This window comes from Haliotis asinina, chromosome 10, assembly GCF_037392515.1.
Source record: "Haliotis asinina isolate JCU_RB_2024 chromosome 10, JCU_Hal_asi_v2, whole genome shotgun sequence".
NCBI lineage: Eukaryota > Metazoa > Mollusca > Gastropoda > Lepetellida > Haliotidae > Haliotis > Haliotis asinina.
In genome coordinates, this window is record NC_090289.1 from 38,865,469 (window position 1) to 38,885,264 (window position 19,796).

General features: G+C 37.2%; 1 protein-coding gene across 8 annotated transcripts in view; it reads right to left on the reverse strand.

Moving 5' to 3' along the window:
• Positions 1-19,796, reverse strand: part of LOC137297632 (sodium-driven chloride bicarbonate exchanger-like) — a 118,615-nt gene that overhangs the window by 23,375 nt on the left and 75,444 nt on the right. For 5 of the 8 annotated variants that reach the window (XM_067829516.1, XM_067829511.1, XM_067829510.1 and 2 more), the window contains exons 3-7: positions 17,056-17,264; positions 12,177-12,305; positions 8,329-8,361; positions 3,237-3,375; positions 165-325 (exon numbers count right to left, since the gene is read on the reverse strand). In XM_067829516.1, the coding sequence (XP_067685617.1) occupies positions 165-325; positions 3,237-3,375; positions 8,329-8,361; positions 12,177-12,305; positions 17,056-17,167 (574 nt within the window). In that variant the 5' untranslated portion in view covers positions 17,168-17,264. The remainder of the gene's footprint in view (positions 1-164; positions 326-3,236; positions 3,376-8,328; positions 8,362-12,176; positions 12,306-17,055; positions 17,265-19,796) is intronic. The other 3 variants (XM_067829514.1, XM_067829517.1, XM_067829515.1) reach the window with 1 other exon arrangement.

Here is a 19,796-nt window from a genome sequence, read left to right on the forward strand (position 1 = left end):
CTATGTTAATCTATTTGTGTAATCTTTTGTCAAGTTTCTACATTCAAATTACCGGTTGGGGAAAAAATTTGTGGGCTACTAACTTGAGGCATAGCTAGCCAAAATGGCTAGTTTGAAAAAAGTTTGAAAACTACTCCACACACTGGCCTCAGGCCAGTGCCTACCTGTGACCTGCTCGATGTTGACGGCATCCATATCAAGTATGATGGTTCCTGTCATTATACAGCATCTGAGTTCGAACAGCGAGTGTAGAGACAGAGTGGCCACATGAGGCTTTGACCACCTCTCTCCTCCCTCCTCAACATCCTCCTCAAATTTCACCCATCTGCAAAATGGAATATCAGACTGTATACACAGTTATTTTACATCATTTCCTCTTCATCATTTTCTCATCAAAGGTGCAGTGGAGTAGCCAAGTGGTTAAAGTGTTCAGTTGTAACGCTGAAGACCAGGGTTTGTTGCTTATATGGGTACAATGTGTAAAGCCCGATCTTGGCGTCCACACTGTGATATTGCTTGAATATTTCTTAAAGCGTAACAAAACCTTCATCACTCACTCTACTCAGCAAGAGGTTCTTAATGCAGGTTCATCTAAAAAACATGCACAAAATTATTCTTATTCCTGTTTCTCCGACACAAAATCCATAGTAACCGCAATGAGCTTTTATACGAAACCATTGTTGAAATCACACGCACCTGAGTTAAGAGAAAACGAAGGTCCAAGATCTTAATACCAGCAAAGCAAATGCAGCATTTATTTATTGTTAATAGCTTATTAAATTTACATTAAACCTAGCAGATCAATACATGGTTAAACAAGGGGCTGATAGGTCATATCCTGCACTGCTGCTGCAATGTGTAATAGACAATCCCAGTACCAGTTTGATAAAAGGACTTTATTAAGATTTCAGTAATATCACAACAAACTTGTTGCCCTTCTGAGTGAGTGAGTGAGTTTAGATTTATGCCGCTTTTAGCAATATTCCAGCAATGTGACGGCATGAGAATCCAGAAACGGGCTTCAAACATTGTACCCATGTGGGGAATCGAAACTGGGTTCCAGCATGACAAGCTAATGGTTGAACCACATGGCAAGCTGACTGCTCCTGTTGCCTTGGTAACAACTTGACTAACATACATGTGCACATGAAATAAATATTCTCAAAAACTTAAGTACTGTTCAAAATTAAGCATGAAAGTCAAAAAGTCACTGTCCGAAACTTAATGTTAAACAAGAAGACAAAGTCATCAATATCTCCTGCAAAAGCAAAAAACCCTTCTTGTATATCTCTAATAGTTATGATTATGTCAAATGTTTTGGTGTCTATATGGCAAAGTGAAAGGTGAGTATTGAAAGTTTTTTAAGTTCTGCTCCAGAAAGGACCACTACCGGAAAAGAGCACTACCACCAATTTCAGTCAAAGTCAAACTTGTTGACATGGAAACACAAAAATATTTTCTTAAGAATTCATAACCTACCAAAAGGCACCAGTACACCACCAGAACTATCCATGTGCCAAGGTTAGTGAAGAAATATTGAAAGGTTTTACAGTTTTGCTCCAGAAAACAACACTTCCACCAAATTCGGTCAAAGTCGAAATTGTTGGCAAAGAAACGCCAAAAATATTTTATAAAGAATTCCAAAACTACTTTAGGGCACCAGTACACCACCAGATTTATCTATGTGCCAAGTTCAGTGAAGAAATAGGGAACAGTTTTAAAGATATACTCCAAAAAAGAGCACTACCACCAATTTCAGCCAAAGTTGAACTTGTTGCCATGAAAACGCCAAAAATGCAGAATACCAAAACTACCAAAAGGCACCATTGCACCACCACACCCATCTATGTGCCATGTTTGGTGGAGAAACAATGAATGATTTTAAAGTTCTGCCGCAGAAAAGATAAATGTACACAGACACAGTGCATTTCAATACCACCTGCAAAACACGTTGTGGGGAATAATGATATAGGCTGGGCAAGACCCTAGATTTAAATATGATAGCAAACCTATAAATCTCCCCTAATTTTGAAAACTCCCACACAATCTGTAATTGTTCTAATTTAGAATTGGGAAATATAAACGTTATCTTTAACTAACAATTTGCTTCATGCATCAAATCAAAACATTGATTTAACCAAACATATAATCAGAGGATTCCATTATCGACAGAGTTCAATTTGAAAACACCAACATGCAAACTTAACCTATACCTTCAGCATTGATTTCTCAAAACAAATTCTTCATCCAAATGAATTAAACATCTATTTAAAAGATGCTAATCTTATTTTTTGACCTGCACTTTCCTGAAATCCATTTTGAATTCAAATTGATGGAATTCAGATGGCTGGAATGTCCAATATCTCCTTTTCCTCTCCTCCAAGTGAACAAGACTACCTTGACCTTGGAATAAAATTTATGAGAAGACGGACGATCAGAACAACACTCATTTAACCAAATCAAATTTGTGAAAGCTTTAAAACCTAATGCTGTTAACTATTTGAACACCAAAGTGCTGCCATCAATATTTCCTCTCATAACATTCAATAAATTCATATGCAGATGTTAATGGGTCGATGGATAAAAATGTATGACAATTACATCCTTTGGGGAGCCTGCAAAGATAAATACTTTCTTCGCTCCTTTCACAAAGACATCAGTCTTAAGATTGTCGCAAGCCAAGGGAAATAAATAACTCATTGAACAACCTCTTGAACAAAGTGAACTTAGTTTTACAACTCTTTTAGCAACATTCCAGCAATATCATGGCAGAGGTTCATATTGTACTTGTGGGAAATCAAACCTACGTCTTCAGTATGACAAGTAATGCTTAGACCACAAGACTATCCCACTGCCCTCTTCAAGAGAAGCCAGCCCACAAGAACACACGAGTAGGTCATGGTTTGGTTGTCAGGCATTGTATACCACTATAATTAACTACTTAATTTTGCAACTTAAGTGATTGAATAAGGTTTTACACCAGTTTTAGAAATATTACAGCTGGAACACCAGAAAATGGGCTTCGCCCATTCTACCCATAGGGAATTGAATACGGGTCATCAGTAGGATGAATGAAGTCTTTGGTCAGTTGGCTACTCCACCAATCCTTGGCCCTTTTTATCCTCATTCCATTAAACAAATAAACAAAAAACAATAAGACAGGTTTTTTTTGTACAACAAACCCTTCAGCTTGTAAATACCTGACCCAAACTGCGACAGGTCAGCATCATACAAACCTGGCAGTTTCCTTCCACTCCATCTCATCGCCATGGAAAAATAGCTCGGCCATCTCACAGAAGAGGTCATGGGCACGATGCTCTTCATCCTCTTCCTCCTCCCCAAGGATGTACTGGACTCGCTGTGAGGGGGGTGTCGCTGTCAGGGACACAGAAGACACATTAGTGACAACAAACATGTAAAGATTCCATGGAAACCTGATGGACTTTCTGAAGACGTACAAATACCATGAAGTTCATGTGCAACAGAAATGAACAGGACCTACAGAATGTTCCTGAAATGTTACTTTTATTCCAACTCCTGTTGCTGTGTTTGTTTTGAAGATATTACAAACCATTCAGAACCCTGAATAATACTGATCAAAAGTCCAAGAAAGAGAGCACCTTTCCATCAAGAATTTTCCATTGAATCTTATCAAACACTGATAAGACATGTCATTAGTAAAAGCAACGATGGATTTGGATTAGAATTACACCAGCAGATAAGACTTAGCTCGATGAAGACATGAAATTTCATAAAATAAACTGAGAGAGATAGATGGTTTGCTGTGAATTCAGACACAAGAGACAAATTAGCTCTTACACTTATGATGAAAGAAAAATTGAATAGTTTATAAAATTCTCTCCAGCCTCAAACATTCATTTCCAAATCTTATATATCTGATCATATATTCCACTACATTTGCACAGTACAACAGAGAACTGGGATGTGCTGGTATCACTGGGACATGATGAACAAATGTCAAGGACAGAGGCCAATTCAAGGTCAAGAACAAAGGCTATCCAAGGTCAGATAGAGCCTCAATTCATGGAACTGATATTTTCATGAAATGTGTTTGTCACTTTTCACCTCGTGCTTGATGCAGGCAAAGTTTGGAAACAATATTAATTGGGTGTCGCACAGTATGGCTGGAAACACGTCACTCACACAAAATTTCAATGTTTAAGTGGATAAATAAAGAGATAGTTCAAAACACAGAACCAATGATGCCATATACTATCATCAAACATATCACTTCATTGTTAACTCTGATCAAACATCAACATTACAGCCTACAGTCTGTAATAAAAATTTCTTCGACATAACCGCAAAACTAAGAAATGTTACTATACAAGTGGCTCAATTCATAGATGACCATCATTAGACATAATCCAGCTTGAAAAGGCAGCCTGCACAAAATTGTATTAGCAGGAGCAGATACATCAATTATCAATTGTGTGAGCTACTTTCCTAGCAGTTGGAGGGAGAAAAGACACAAAATCTGCAAGGGTATACCTGAATCTTGACCTATTTGCTGACCATCAATACCTTGACACCAATGGTCAGAACTCACGTGTTGCCACAGAATAGTCATATGGAAATATATCATCGAATATCAGACGGTCAAATGTAACATAATATTGTCACAACAAATTTCTTAACTTAGGACATCTAAAAGTGAGATAGATGTTGAGAATGTTAATCCACCACCAGATATTATTACTAGACTACAGAACGAGTTAACCATGACACCCATTCATACTATTGCATAGTGTTCCCTGTTCTTGGGGTTCAACAGTTTGTTAATGGGGAAACTGATTACACAGCAACATCTTATAATTAACACTGTGCAAAACAATGACTTTCTTCAAAAATATAAATGACAGAGCTGAAATAAACACTGCTCTAGAGTGGATGTTTAAGTTGTCCAAACTACTAGAAAAAGCATCCTTGTCAATATTTATAAGTTATTTTTTGCAAATAAATATGCAAAACCCATTTGATTGTCCATTCCAGTTAACCCGTCTTGATACAGCTTACCATCCATTAACAAAGGAGTTAAGTTAGCCCACAATATGGATATCAAAGTGAAAATACAGGCTGTAATAGATACCATGAACTGAATTCCTCTGCAATAATGGATGAAGTTTCTTAAAGATATCTATCACCAGCCTGAACTTTCACCACACATATGCTTCTTGATTTGTTAATACAACCACGACATTCCTTTTGAAACAAGAAAATGCATCTGAAATTTTAAACAGAATTTCTTATATGTACATCAAGGAACAAAACTTAACATTATAATTAATTCACAGGCATGAATACACTGTCCTTCACTGGTAATCCTATGTTCACTTAAAACACAATGGGCCTGTACAAGGTGTAGTGTTGAGGTGTTTCTCATTCCAGCTAACTGCTGAAATAAGGTTGTGTTTCAGCCATGAAGTCAAACGAGCCCTCAAGATAAACTTCAGATGGGGTAAGGTTATTTACCATGAAGGTGAGAGTAATGGTGAAAATGACAGGTAAGGTAAGGTATAGTTACATAAGGTGAGGGTGAGGGTAATGGTGAAAATGACATGATAAGGTTGAGGGTAAGGTAAAGCAAAGTAAAGTAAGGTAAGGTAAGGAAAGGAAAGGCTATCCATGGTTATATATGGTGAGGTGAGGTGAGGTGAGGTGAGGTAAGGTAAGGTAAGGTAAGGTAAGGTAAGGTAAGGTAAGGTAAGGTAAGGTAAGGTAAGGTTATGCAAAGTGAGGATGAGGTTGAAAGTGAGGGTGATAGTGAAGGTGAGCGTAAGGTAAACTAAGTTTGAGGGCAAGGTAAGGAAAGCTTTAGGGTAGAGTAAGGTAATATAAGGTAAGGTAAGGTTACATAAGGTGAGGTTGAAGGTAAATATGGCAAGGTAATAAGGTATGGTTACATGAAGTGAGGATGAGGGTAAGGGTGAAAGTGACAGTAAGGTAAAGTAAGTTTCACAGTAAGGTAAGGTAAGGTAAGGTAAGGTAAGGTAAGTTTGAGGGTAAGGTAAGTTTGAGGGTAATGGATGGTAAAGGTGAAGGTGAGGGTACTAGACAATACTAGTGAATACCAAGGCAAGATAACAACAAGTACTATCTTTTAATGCCTTAACATTGTGTCTCTTGGCAGATGCTCTGCGCACCTGACCATGCGGGTCTTCAAGACGGACGATGATAGAACACAGCATATCCAAACCTGTGAAGTGTTGATGCTAACTTAACTCAGATTATTAACTGAACTTTTTGTCAATTCCTTTCAAAATATTCAAATGCATTTTCTTATTTTCCCCGATTAATGTTGTTTTAAAACTCAAAACAAAAGAAAATAAACCATACAAACTAACACACAACATTGGGTGATACTACTCATACCAAATGAAACTTTTCTCAGCAAAGCTGTGAACAAAGTATTACAAATAAATTGAATCATGGGACAAGGCATGTTGAAACAACTGCAGCACACTGTGGTGGTCGCCTAAAATCAAGGGAAACATGATTTTTCAGAAATGATCGCATTACACTACTCAACAGATTTTATGAATTGAATATATTGCTCATTTGTGAAAGTGAAAAATAATTACTGATTTTTTAAATCATAAAGCAATGTGTATGCCTTAATATATTAGAAGTTATCACAGGAAATATGACATAAATTATTACCAGTGTATTCTGAACTGTTTATAAAATATTTCAACGAAACCACAATGTTGTTAATGATGCAAATATATTAAGCTGTTACAATGCGCAAGGATTATTAAAAAAAGTGTGTTTTCCCTCAAATCTCACAGCATACAACTTAATTAAATATTGTTGTTGCTGTATGTTAATGATGGCGTCCGTGAAGGAGCATTACTACAGGCATGTGTTATACTACGTGGCTGAATGAGACCTCCACGCTGTGACAAGCATTAATTTGGGTCTGCTGACTTCTATGGAGATCAGCGCAGACAAACTGAACATTGACATTCAGAGCACTAATCTGGAGTCAGGCTCAATACACACTAAACATATCAGAGCACAGCTCCGCAAAAGGTGAAAGAAAATTCAAAGCTGCAGAGTGTTTTTATTAAATCACAGATAAAATCAGCTGTACATGTGAGAAAAGCCCAAAGTGGTCCAGTAGGAAGTTATTAAATTATTGTGGTCACACATGAGAAGCATAATAACGAAAGAAGGAATATCTGGGATTCTTTCTAGCAATTACAGGATCTCGGTATCAGCTGTAGGACAACTGAATACTTTCAGACATAGAGGAGGACCACACATTTTCATCATCAAACATTTTACAAGTTTTAGATACTAGATGCCTCAACACTAAGTAAACTTTTCAGTATTCCAATACTTTGAGAAAGGATACAAAAATTATCTCAAATTTTGACATGTTTCCAAGAGTAATTTAAATGCTTTCAACCGAACCAAAAAATGTACATTTACTTTGATGAACACAATGGGATGAACACACAAAGCAAAATTTTTGTCAAAGAAACGAAATGAAAGTTCTCTATGATGTTAGGGTTGGGTGAAAGTGGCAGGCAAGGCTAGAGTTAACTCCCCTTGACAACATCTTGAAGGTAAACCATCCATTATTTAGGGATGACAAACTTGCACATTTATGAGAAAATATTAACAAACAACAATTAAATGTGAAGTGTGAAATTGAAAACACAACACCATTGATCGATGATGTTAATTATTTAAAAATTTAAAAAAATAACATGCACACTCAGGGACAAGGTAAAAACAAATGAATATATATCGGGGGTTAAAACACAGACAGGTCTCTTTATTGCAGCAATAACAACTAAACACAGCCAAAAGTCTTACAACCCTTTTAATCCTCAAGTAAGCAAGCTGACTTGCATTAATTCTATTCATAATAGGCCAAATTTGGCCATTAATTGTTACAGACACATGTTTTTCATATTTGTAAGTCATATATCCTTATATTGCATGACTCAAAAAAAAGGGAAAAAAAATGTCCTCATTTGTCTTCCATCATAAAGTTTTTGAAGAATTTTTCTCAATGTGTTCAAATATTGCTTTCCAAGACATAAAATTTATTTGCAACATGAAGGATCCTGAATCAAATTTTAAATCAATCTCTGTGAGGCAAAACTTACCAAATATACATTTTCAAACAATTTCTGTGTGGCTAAACTTAACAAATGTACCCCCACTCCCTCCATATACACTACTGCACCAATGAGTTAAAGTCAGCAAAGGGCTAACTACTGCTAACAAAGCTCTGTGCTATGTAAGGCCACAGTCACAACAGCACATTGAGAATCATTGACGTGCACCAGTTACCTGACTTTGTAATGTCATTTTCAACACCAGGTTCTTTTCACAAATGAAAAGAAAAGTATAGCTCATTCAGTAAAGCAACAACTGACCAGCAATGTTAATCACCTGGATGCCAAAGCTCTTTTCAGTTTTAAACAGACATACAGTCGATGTTGAATTGGGCACTTCAGCCTAAAGAATTCAATAATCTCAAAGAGGAAAAGACAAACTGGCCAATCTGGCCACACATCATCTTTTTGTTGAAGCTCTTTCTTGTTTCCCCACCGTGTTACCATACTGGTATTGGTGGAAAAAGTGTAAAGACTGGGTACTGGGGTGGGATCTGGTTGGGTTGGGTCTGTTCACATCACATGTTGGATTGTCAATAATCTCAAAGTAGAAAATGCAAATTGAACATTATGGTCACACATTGTCTTCATGTTGAAGTTCTTTCTTGTTTGCCAGTCATGATACCAAACTGATATTGCGGAAAAAGTGTAAACACTGCATATAAGGATGTAGTCTGGTCTTCTCACATGGTGTGTTGGACTGTCTTTTGTATGCTGCCAAATGGCATCAAACTACCACCCTTATATCTCAAGGCAGGTACTTTGTCCACATGTCAACAGAGTCTTAAGGAAACTGGCAGGAAGAACTAAAAGGAAAACATGGCTCCTTTAATTCAAATAATGGCAATGAGGTACTGGGCAGCCATGCAGTTTAGGCATCATAGATGCAATGCAGAGTTGCATCCCTTGCCTGCATCAGGATGTACAGTATACCCAAAATGTCTCAGGTGCATCAACCTGCTGTGTCTTGTATCCCTGTTTCTCCCATACAGAAAACCTGTTGAAACCATATGGGGAATCAAACACAGATTTTCCATGTGGCAGGCAAGTGCTTTAACCACTGGACTGCCCAGTACATCATGCAGACTATCTCTTTTATATACATTTTATATAAGCCAATAGATGACCAAAGATTCCACGAAGATTTCCAGGGTATTTGGAGATGTCTGTGTACAGGAATAATCAGCCTTAATTACATAACAGTGTGGGCTTGATATAGAGCTCTTATATCATATTTCACTACTCCCCAAAAGGTGAACTGACATAACAGACTTTTTATGAGACCCTTCATCATGCTATACAATCATTATCGGGAAGCTGTCACGTTCAAAACCAAAAATATATCTGTAATCTGTGATGACGTCACAGATAACGGAACCAACTACCTAACAGAGTGGATCATTTTCTAAATCAAAAATAATTAGAGGCTTTGCAATTTGACATCCAGGGGATTAAACCCCAAAAATAATCATATTAGGCAATTTCATTTTTTTTCTTTAAAATTAACACCATTTAGCAGAAAAGTCTTGAAACTGGAATGAATAAGAGTAGATTAATTGCAGAAATTGTAAAATACCCTGACATAACATTACTGATGTTCACCTGACTCTTCAAATTCATGATAAACTTTTGATCATTTGGCAGATTAATTGCAGAAATTGTAAAATACCCTGACATAACATTACTGATGTTCACCTGACTCTTCACATTCATGATAAACTTTTGATCATTTGGCAGATTAATTGCAGAAATTGTAAAATACCCTGACATAACATTACTGATGTTCACCTGACTCTTCACATTCATGATAAACTTTTGATCAAAAAGTTGTTTATATTTTGTTTTGTTCTAAAATTGTTTTTTAACAGCAATAAATAAAGATTGAGTTTTCCAATAGCAGTTTATGAAAAACACATATTCCTTCCTTACTTACAAAATAATTGACTCAAACTGAAAGAACGTGTGTTCAAATTACACACTGGATTACCTATCTCCAGATATAAGACCTCCTAATCAAAACCTGACATTTGGACATTTTGAAGCTTTATCTGAAAGGCTATCGTCTGTTTATAAGGGTTCTGTTATTAAGGACCAAGTGTTCACAGATGCTTCATAATTTCTACACTTCTAGACTTTCATACCTAAATTTACATTTCTTAACATTCCTACATCTTTCCCAATACATAGGCTACCTCATGCACTGTGGACACGATTTCCAACTTTGAAAAAAAACCAAAAACAAACAAGATTTTCCAGCACTTTTAAGCATAAAAATCCATTGTTTGGTTCTGATGAAGAGAACTTCACATTATAAAATACCTAAATCAATCCTTAAATGTCTACGCTGACTTCAGTTATTGATGATTTTGATCATGGCTTCGATTTGTTATGATCATTTAACCACAATGTTGTGGGTTTCGTAAGGACAAGAATCAAATCAATTTCTCCTCAGCTATAAATTTACTTCCAAAATATCTACACAGATAAACATCTATTGATTATAACACCATTGAAGTAACCTTCTTTATACAACCTTCTGAGAGTCTTATAAGTTATATGTCATCCTACTCATCTACAATATGGAGCAGAATCAATTTGGAGGCTCAAATCACTTTTCTGAAATACATAAGATTATTACATATTTCACATGAAAACTAGCCTCCAAAATGAATCTCTAATCTTGGCATCCAGTAATATGCTGTGGACAGTTTTCAAAGTTACATTGTCAAAAAGTCTGAGACCATTGTATAAATTCCACACAATGCATGAGATACCCTTCTTTGACACACTAGGATACTATCTAACATGTGAAGTCCTACCTATACACCAGTGCAGTGTTGCATCCAGGTTGGGTCAGCTCTGGGTGACTTTCATAAAATGTGATGTGACATGGGGCTGAATGTCAAATTTAAGAATATTTTGATCATGTGACAATGTGCATGTTTACAATGGGCCAGTCTTATGCTGGTTCTTAAATGCTAACTCACTGAGATACCACGCCACAGTTAGCCATGAATAATCCTTGCTGTACAGATTTATGCCATGCACCAGGCAGGGACCAACAAATACCATATTTTGATGTATTTTGGTAATGACACAGCAGAGGATACTCTCAAAAGAACATGTTCAGGATGGTGTTTTGGTATGTGGCATGTCCTGTGAGGTGCAGTGCAGGAGTGAGGTTGATACTGTTTCATTGTTCTGCATGTGTTCAATTTCATTTTCTGCATGTGGTGTTCTGTTTCACTGTTCTGCTTCTGTTGTGTTTCATTGTTTAGTGTGTCCGGTTTCATTAATCTGCTTGCGTTGCTTCATTGTTCTGCATGTATGTGTTTCATTGTTCTGCATGTGTTGTGTTTCATTGTTCTGCATGTGTTGTGTTTCATTGTTCTGCATGTGTTGTGTTTCATTGTTCTGCAAGCACTGAGTTGCTTGCTGATTTATTTATAGATCGTCAGTAAGAAGTTGTGATTAATTATGAGAGATGGGAAATTGTTTGGGATTTTTCCAATTTCTTTTACATTTCAGAGATGACTCCCTCACTCACGTGACCTGGATGCAACACAATGTATATTCTACACAGAGATGAACCTATTGTTTCCCATGCACTGCCTAGCGATACACATGATAGACAAAACTATTGCAGTAGACTAAGGAGATGAAACGTTACTAAACATACATCTGAAATATCCTGTTTCATTAAACTAACAATTAATTGCAATGATTACTTAACTCCATACATCTTTCATGCAAACTATACATGAAGACTCATTACCCTCGACCCCCATTCCTTGTCATTCCAACATCCTGCTTTCTAAACAACTATTGTTATGAACAAAGCACATTACGCCCTGTCCATTTTTTATTAGCCTAGGAATCTCTTAGGAAAACAATACAATCTGGACTCACACTGTTTAAGTATCAAAAACACTTTTTTAAAACATATTAGGAACTGCAAATTACAAACTGTTCAGATTAAGAAGTGCTTTTATAACCATCAATAAACATATCCTGAGGACTTACCATCAGTGATATCTTCTTTTGGAATTCTCTGATCCCCTGGCTCTCGTCTATGGTGTTTATGATGTCTACGACGATGACGTCGTCGTGGCAACTGTAATCCAATGTACACTGATCCTTGTTTCCTGTGATCTGAGAAAAAAAAAAACACAAACACAATATAACATTTACTTATCATTTCACTTTTTTTGTTAAATGGTTAGTTCTAGACATTACTGAAAAAACATTGACAATCACTAAATATTTCCATTTCTAAATAAACAAACAAAGGATTGTAAGAAAAAGTACAAATCTATCTATGCATGTAAATACACAAAAATAAATGCCTAAAGTAGATGACAAAAATCATTCCTCACATGGTGACTAAATATGATAATTTAACCAAGATTGGCAGCGGTTAAAGCTGTGCATATGCAATTATTGTGTGACAGGAGCATACTTCAAAAGTCATTCTTTCCATAAACATTAACATCTACGCTGGTCTGAAGATGGAGTTGATCAAAAAACATTTCGAAATTCATCATATTCACATGTTGCCAACTAGCAATTACAGTGATTTATCTCAAATTCAAAACTTAACACCTTGGCAGGCAAATTGGATAAAAAACAATTTTACATGCAAATCTGGGATTTAGAATATGACAAACTATGAATTAGCTAAAACTGTATATAATAATGAAACTACATTTTCATAAGGTGAACCGTCCCTGAATGGTTACTGATCTGGCCCTAGACGTGATATCAAGCACAGGTTACTGAACACCAATTCTCGCCCAAATCTTTACACGTAAATAATGACATGAATATGGAGAGGACAAACGAAGAGATACAATCAGGGCAAACTGGGATTTGTAAAATATTTCGGGGACAAAACTGACTTCAATTCCATCCATCAGTTGGACTGCTCCACAACTCTACAACCCAACCAACAACACTGAGTTTAGTTTTATGCTGTTTTCAGCAATATTCCAGCACTATCATGGTAAGGGACACCAGAAATGAGCTTCACACATTCTACCTATGTGTGGAATCGAACATGGGGCTTTGGTATGACTGGCAAATGCTTTAACTGCTGTTCTTCAGTTTTCAGAATCAGGGGAGTCCTCAGGTCTTTGGGCTAACTAAGTATTTAAAAAATACAAGATTTCGTGGACATAAAATGAAACTTTAAGTTGTTTCACTCACTCACTCACTCACGAGAGAACCAAATGAACAACACGATTAACATGGCAAAAAGTAGCAGCCATGAAGGAAACTATATCTATCAGAAAAGAGACAAGCATATCTTATCTTGTCCAATATCCAATTGGGAACTCTGCAATCTACATGGAATACAATACCAGGGAAAAATGGCATGAAAAAATTCATGTGAATCCAAACACTATTTTTCACACCTCGCTATTGGTTTAAGCAAGTAAGTAAAACAGCAATATTCTCACTAGATTACATCAATCTGAAAATATCCTGACAGCTTGGGTAATGATCGATATATTCCACAAATCTATGCCAGATACAGATGGAGTCACAGGCTGTTTGCAACAGCAGTATATGACTGTAGATCAGTCAATTTCATAGGAAAGTGTCTATAAGTTGAAACTTTAAAATCTCCATCAGAATGGAATGTCTGGCATATAAGCTTGACCACCAACCTGCCCATGACCAAACAATGGACACTGAATATCAACAAAACCATACATATGAAACTTTAAAATCTCCATCAGAATGGAATGTCTGGCATATAAGCTTGACCACCAACCTGCCCATGACCAAGCAATGGACACTGAATATCAACGAAACCATACTGAACTACACAAGTCACTCCTGCTATTACACATGTGGTTACAGAGTGAGTGAGTGAGTGAGTGAATGAGAGAGTTGGGTTTTATGCTGCTCTTAGCAATATTACAGCAATATGATGGTGGAGGACACCGTAAATGGACTTCACACACCATATGGAAAATCAAACCTGGGCCTTAGCATGACGAGTAAATGCTTTAGCCACTTGGCTACCCAGACCCTGTTTACCTGAAGAAAGACAGAACAGTTTTTCCCTACACAAGGGTGGTTTCAAGGCTTAACTACAATGTATGGAATTTCCTATTGTATGGGTTAACCTATGGTAGCATATGGATCACAGCTTAGTTGCATTGGATATTGGGTGCTCCTCCTTCATCCAAATTTAACCCGTGAAGATCTGGGTTAAAAACCAAGGTGTAAAACCAAACTCAATAAAAAAAACATCCAAATTTACAATACATATGCTTTACACTTTTAGATACTCGTTTTGCGAGCTGTTCCATGTATATCCAGGTGAGGGTATGAATGGATCTACTAGTCGGATTCAATAAGATTAATAATACATGTCATCGTATCCTAACTGCACATGATGTCAACAATAGCAACTACACAGCATGTTCCAGACTTAATTGCCTTTTGATAAAGAACTGATGCCAATTCTAAGGACAATGCAACCTGTTTCACATGATCAGCAGCAGACGGATTCGCTGCAGAATTGTGGACATGAAACTGGACCAAGTACAAGTGTGAGTTATAACACTAGGGTTCAACATATGTTGCCTGTGTGCTCATTAATCGCTGCACTCCATCAAAACAGGAAATATGAGCAAAGATGTAAATGGGATGATACCTGTCAACAGCATCTGTCTGATTTATTGTCACTGAACAGTATTTCGTTAACAAATAATCAAGTCTGAAGTACTCCCGCATATACACAGGTAACACTTTAAGGTGACCCACTACTTTTGGCATTGTGATGAGAAAAATCGTTTTGTTTGTTTGCCATCCACAGCAATATTTCAGGTATGTGATGATAGTCGGTAAATAATCAAGTCCAAACAATACAGTGATTGACAAGACGAGCATCAATCAATTTGGATCCAATAGCATGCATCAGCTAAGTCAGCATGCCTGACCAGCCAATCCCTTTAGTAGCTTCTTCCGACAAGCATGGGGAGCTTGAACATAAATTCAAACATGGATCTTCTTGGACACTGAAAATGGTGGAGCATGTATGTTGTGAGATTTAAACCCACTAGAAAAGACGAGGCAAAGGGACATAACTCTGTATAGAGTATTGCAACAACCTCTTGCCCCTTGTCCATAAAAAGCTGGTTTCCAAAGCTGCTTGAAATGCCAATGTTTACCATGTTGAAACCCACCAGCATGGTGTGCAGACCAGGATCACAACACTAAGGAACAGCTTCACTTTACCATGTCATCTTGGATCTAACACAAATCCACATGGTTTAGTATGTGAGAGTGATGTAAGTCTTCACAGCTTTCAGCAATATTCCAGAAATATAAAAGCAGGGAACATCAGACATGGGCTTCACAAACTGCACCCACATGGGGAGTTGAACCTGTGTTTTTGAGGTGATGACCAAATGCTTAAACCACTAGATAGTTAAACCACTTTAACCTCTAGGGCACCCCACTGCTCCTTAAAGAATGAAAATACAACACACAAGCTGCCAGTGACAATCTGTGCTAAGCAGACTAATGCTAAGTCTCTGAATATATAATTTTGATTCTAACAAACAAACCTTTTTAAACTGAAAAGGAGCCCAAGGATGACCACAGATTCTGAACCTCGAGAAATCTAGACTTGCTTTATTTAGAGCCTTTATATAGGCACTGCAGGGAGGGCTAAGCTGTTAGGAAAATAAGGTGGTTTAGGGACTGTGAGACAGACTATGTGCTGAGTTGTGAAATGTAATTCACATTCCTGAGTTTAAAGAACACAAGGCTCTCCCCCACTCCATTGAAGATTCCCTCATTTCAAGTACCCTTCACTGAATGAAAATTTCATATGTTTTGCAACATCTATATTGGTATTAATCCTCATGAGTGTTTAAAAAGTTCTCCACTGCAAGGCCTGCTTGCTTCCACCCAAGAAGGCACAAGCAATCACCATGTTACTATTATCGCACAGATGAGAAGCAATGAATAGGCGTCCTGGAACTTTCAACTCTATTCTTCCTCTGGATGAGAGCAAAAGTAAAAGACCAGACTACCCTTGGGCCATGGAGCTGCCACTCTCATATGAAGATCAGACTTGTCTGCAAATTCATTGTTCATGGACGTATCTGATCTAATTAGGGATATTTCTCTGAAGCAGTGGTTCAAAATTCTTTTTGAAAGCCACTTGCCACAGGGCAAGTGACTTTGAGGAAGTAACTAGTCCTGACTAATTTTCCACTTGCCCCTGATTTTATGACATAATCAAGAATGATAAATAGAAAAGAAAGATAACTCTACTTTATTATTATTGTGAAATATATTAGCTCCATGTAAGCAGATATGAAATGAAATCCAAGTTTGTCTGCCGTTTGAAACCATTAGTGAAAATTATCTAGTAGCCTATGGTCAAGAAGGATACCATTATATGACTGCCTGCAATGAAAACTGATTTGTCCCAGGGGTCGGGCAATGAGATTTTTTAACCTCTGTGAAGCATAAATTTCCACCAGATTGTTTAATACTTCCACTTTCATATTTCATGGCATCATTATATCTTTGTATCAAGTCTTGTTGTTTCATGTCTATGTATACAATGAAAAGGAGATTGTTAACTGAAGTTTTTACATTCCTAAAAGTTTTCAAGACTAAGCTGTGTTGAACTATTTAATAGAACTGACAAACTGTAAACAAACCCTCAAATATATCAATATCTAGTATTCAATCTTCACTACTAGTGAAAGAAATTAACATTTTCATGCACACAATGACCTTGACATTTACATTTGATGTTACAGGGGACCTAAATTTGGAAGTTTAAAAATATATATACAAAACATGAGATATTGCTAATACCTTGAAAATCATATTAAAGACCCAACTTTGCTTTAATATATGGACAGACCTGAGAGTTCAGCATCACTGGGGGCGTGTGATCGGACAAATGACCCCCAATCTCGTACTGGCATGGAGCCATCGATCTGTTCTCCACTGAGGCGTACTGGGGCTTGCGACATTTTGATGTGTCGAGATGAGTTGGTATGTGTCAGGATAGATTGTAACTAGAAGCTATAACACATCATAAGCTCCGCTGTCTATCATCAAAGTCTGCACCTGAAACATATTAAACATTCATACATTAGACCATTTGTTAGAAAAATACAAAGTAACTAGTAAACTGATAGCAGTGCACTTAAAAATAGTCCTCATGGTTTCAAACTTCATTAACAAACATTCCAGGTATATCATGATAGACTAATGATAACCTCTTTCAGATTTAAAGAAGCATAGCTTAACTGAAATCTCAAACAATTAGGTATTTTCCTATATAGTTGTTCCATTTCTGTGAAAGGCAAATATGGCTTTACCACCAATCTGCAACAGATTATGTAGGAGGAGAGCCTGAGGTTTACCACTCTGATGGAGTGCAAATAACATCTGAGCTGACAGACTAAGAATCACACTTAGCAGAACATTGTGTCAAATGAACAACCACACAAGTCTAGCCTGCCAAAGGGACACAACTCCGCATAGCAAATAACTGCACCTTCTGTCTCAATACTCTAGTTTATGCAACCATTAACAAGTGAATACAACATCCTCGCTTCAGATCTACAGTGTCAAGATAAATGGTATGGTTTGGGTGTTTTCATTATAGTCATTGACCCAAACTTTTATGTAAGAAGAACTGCATTTTGTACAACTTACATGCCAAATATAACATATATAAAGGCATCATAGTCTCAAATGATTTTCAGTTTGGCAACTCCTAAATATGGCTTTAGCACTGACAGTTACACTGGGGTTCTTTTGTGGAAATGAGCAAACTGTCAATATTTATCCATGATCAAAGCCCTATCCATTTTAGGAAGTAATTTTGGCTGTCCAAACCCTTTCTGATTCTCAATTACAAGTATTATGTGGTACTGTGACCCAGGATTTGTGTTGGTGGCACTTCTCCAGATGTAGTAGCTTTACAGCAGAACTACATCAGTGAAGACATAAAAAGAAATGAGAACAATGCACTCCAACAAGTCTTGAGGACACACACAGTCTGCTACTGACGAGAGCGTGGATTAGCACTGGTGACCTTCAGGGTAAAGTCACCTTCACAAGTATGGATGAGTACTTCTACAGCAACTGTGCATGGATCCAACAGAACTCAGCGACTGCTACAAGCCTGTAACGAATGTCTGTGTATGTCACCTGCGTGTACTGAAGTGATTCCCAGGATGCAACACAAAATATCCCACCAAAATACACTCCAGTGACTTGAAATTCTCAACACCAGCAAAAGGAACATTAAGGGTTAAACTTGCATCTATTCTCACAACTGGAAAGCTAATCAATGAAAATATTCAAAATGCCAACATCCCTGTGAAATCGTCCCTACAATAATTCCAGTGAACACACTTGAAAATTAATTCTGATGGAAAGGGCATTTAAAATCCAACCGACCCATGACAATGACATTTCTTATCATCAGTTCAATTGAAGATATCCTACAACCCTTTGTCAGCATGAATCTAGACAAATAAGTCAAAAATAATATGTGATATCAAAGTCCCTGGAAATGCTCCAGACATTCCCTTCTTGTTTTTATTCATTCTGGCCTAGCTTGTAAATCATCACAAGGGCCAATGTTATCGGCATAAACACACAGGAACCGTGATCAGCTTCGTGCCAACATAGGCACTAAGCAATCAATAAAACCAGGCAAAAGCTCATCCATGGCAAACTCTGGTCTCACTGTGTTACTTGGAGTTGTAATCGCATTATATTAAACATTAATTCATCCCTGACGTGATGAAAAATACTAAGTCTTCTTTGGAAAAAGTTCAGCAATTCATCCTATGCTGAGGACTTAGTAAAACATGAAGCAACACCAAATCACTAGAGTAGACATGTACAACTTGGTTGGTCCATTACACTAGTGAGAGGATGGGTGAATGAGTATGGCTTTACACCACTTTTGGCAATATTCCAGCAATATCACTGCAGGGCACACTAGAAATAAACTTCACACAGTGTACCCACCTGGAAATCGAACCTGGGTCTTCGGCATTACGAGTGAATGCTTTAACCTCTAGGCTACCCCCCTCTCCCTCCATTTCACTATTTGTCACATTTTTATTGTTGAAAATAGTTTGAAAGAAATGTGTTCTTACATACTGGGGGAAGCTTATAAGGGAAAAAATATTCATGGCACTGTCCCTTATTTACAGACTTCCTCACATAGCGCCATTAAAAGCTTATGATGAAAACTGGAAATTATCGTAACAACACTTGAATTTTCCCGTGATCCATTTTGGTTTCTCTCAGCATATGTATTTTGAATACTGGTGTCTTATGGAATGGACATTATCAAACAAAGTAATTAATCCAGCTTACTAACAAGATAATCATTCATGCATAAACTGTATTTTCGGTTAAACGAAAGTCTCTACCTACTCTCGTATCTGTGATCAACAACAAACAGCATCTCTACTCACACCTTGAACTACATGATCATGTAAGGTGTTCAAATGTGTTCACTGACAACAGGTGCCCTGTACAGCTCAGTTACTCCACTGTGTAGTCTGCAGGATTTAACAATGTCAGCTGGATATGAACACTCAGTCCAGCAGCTCAGGATCTAGGACAGTC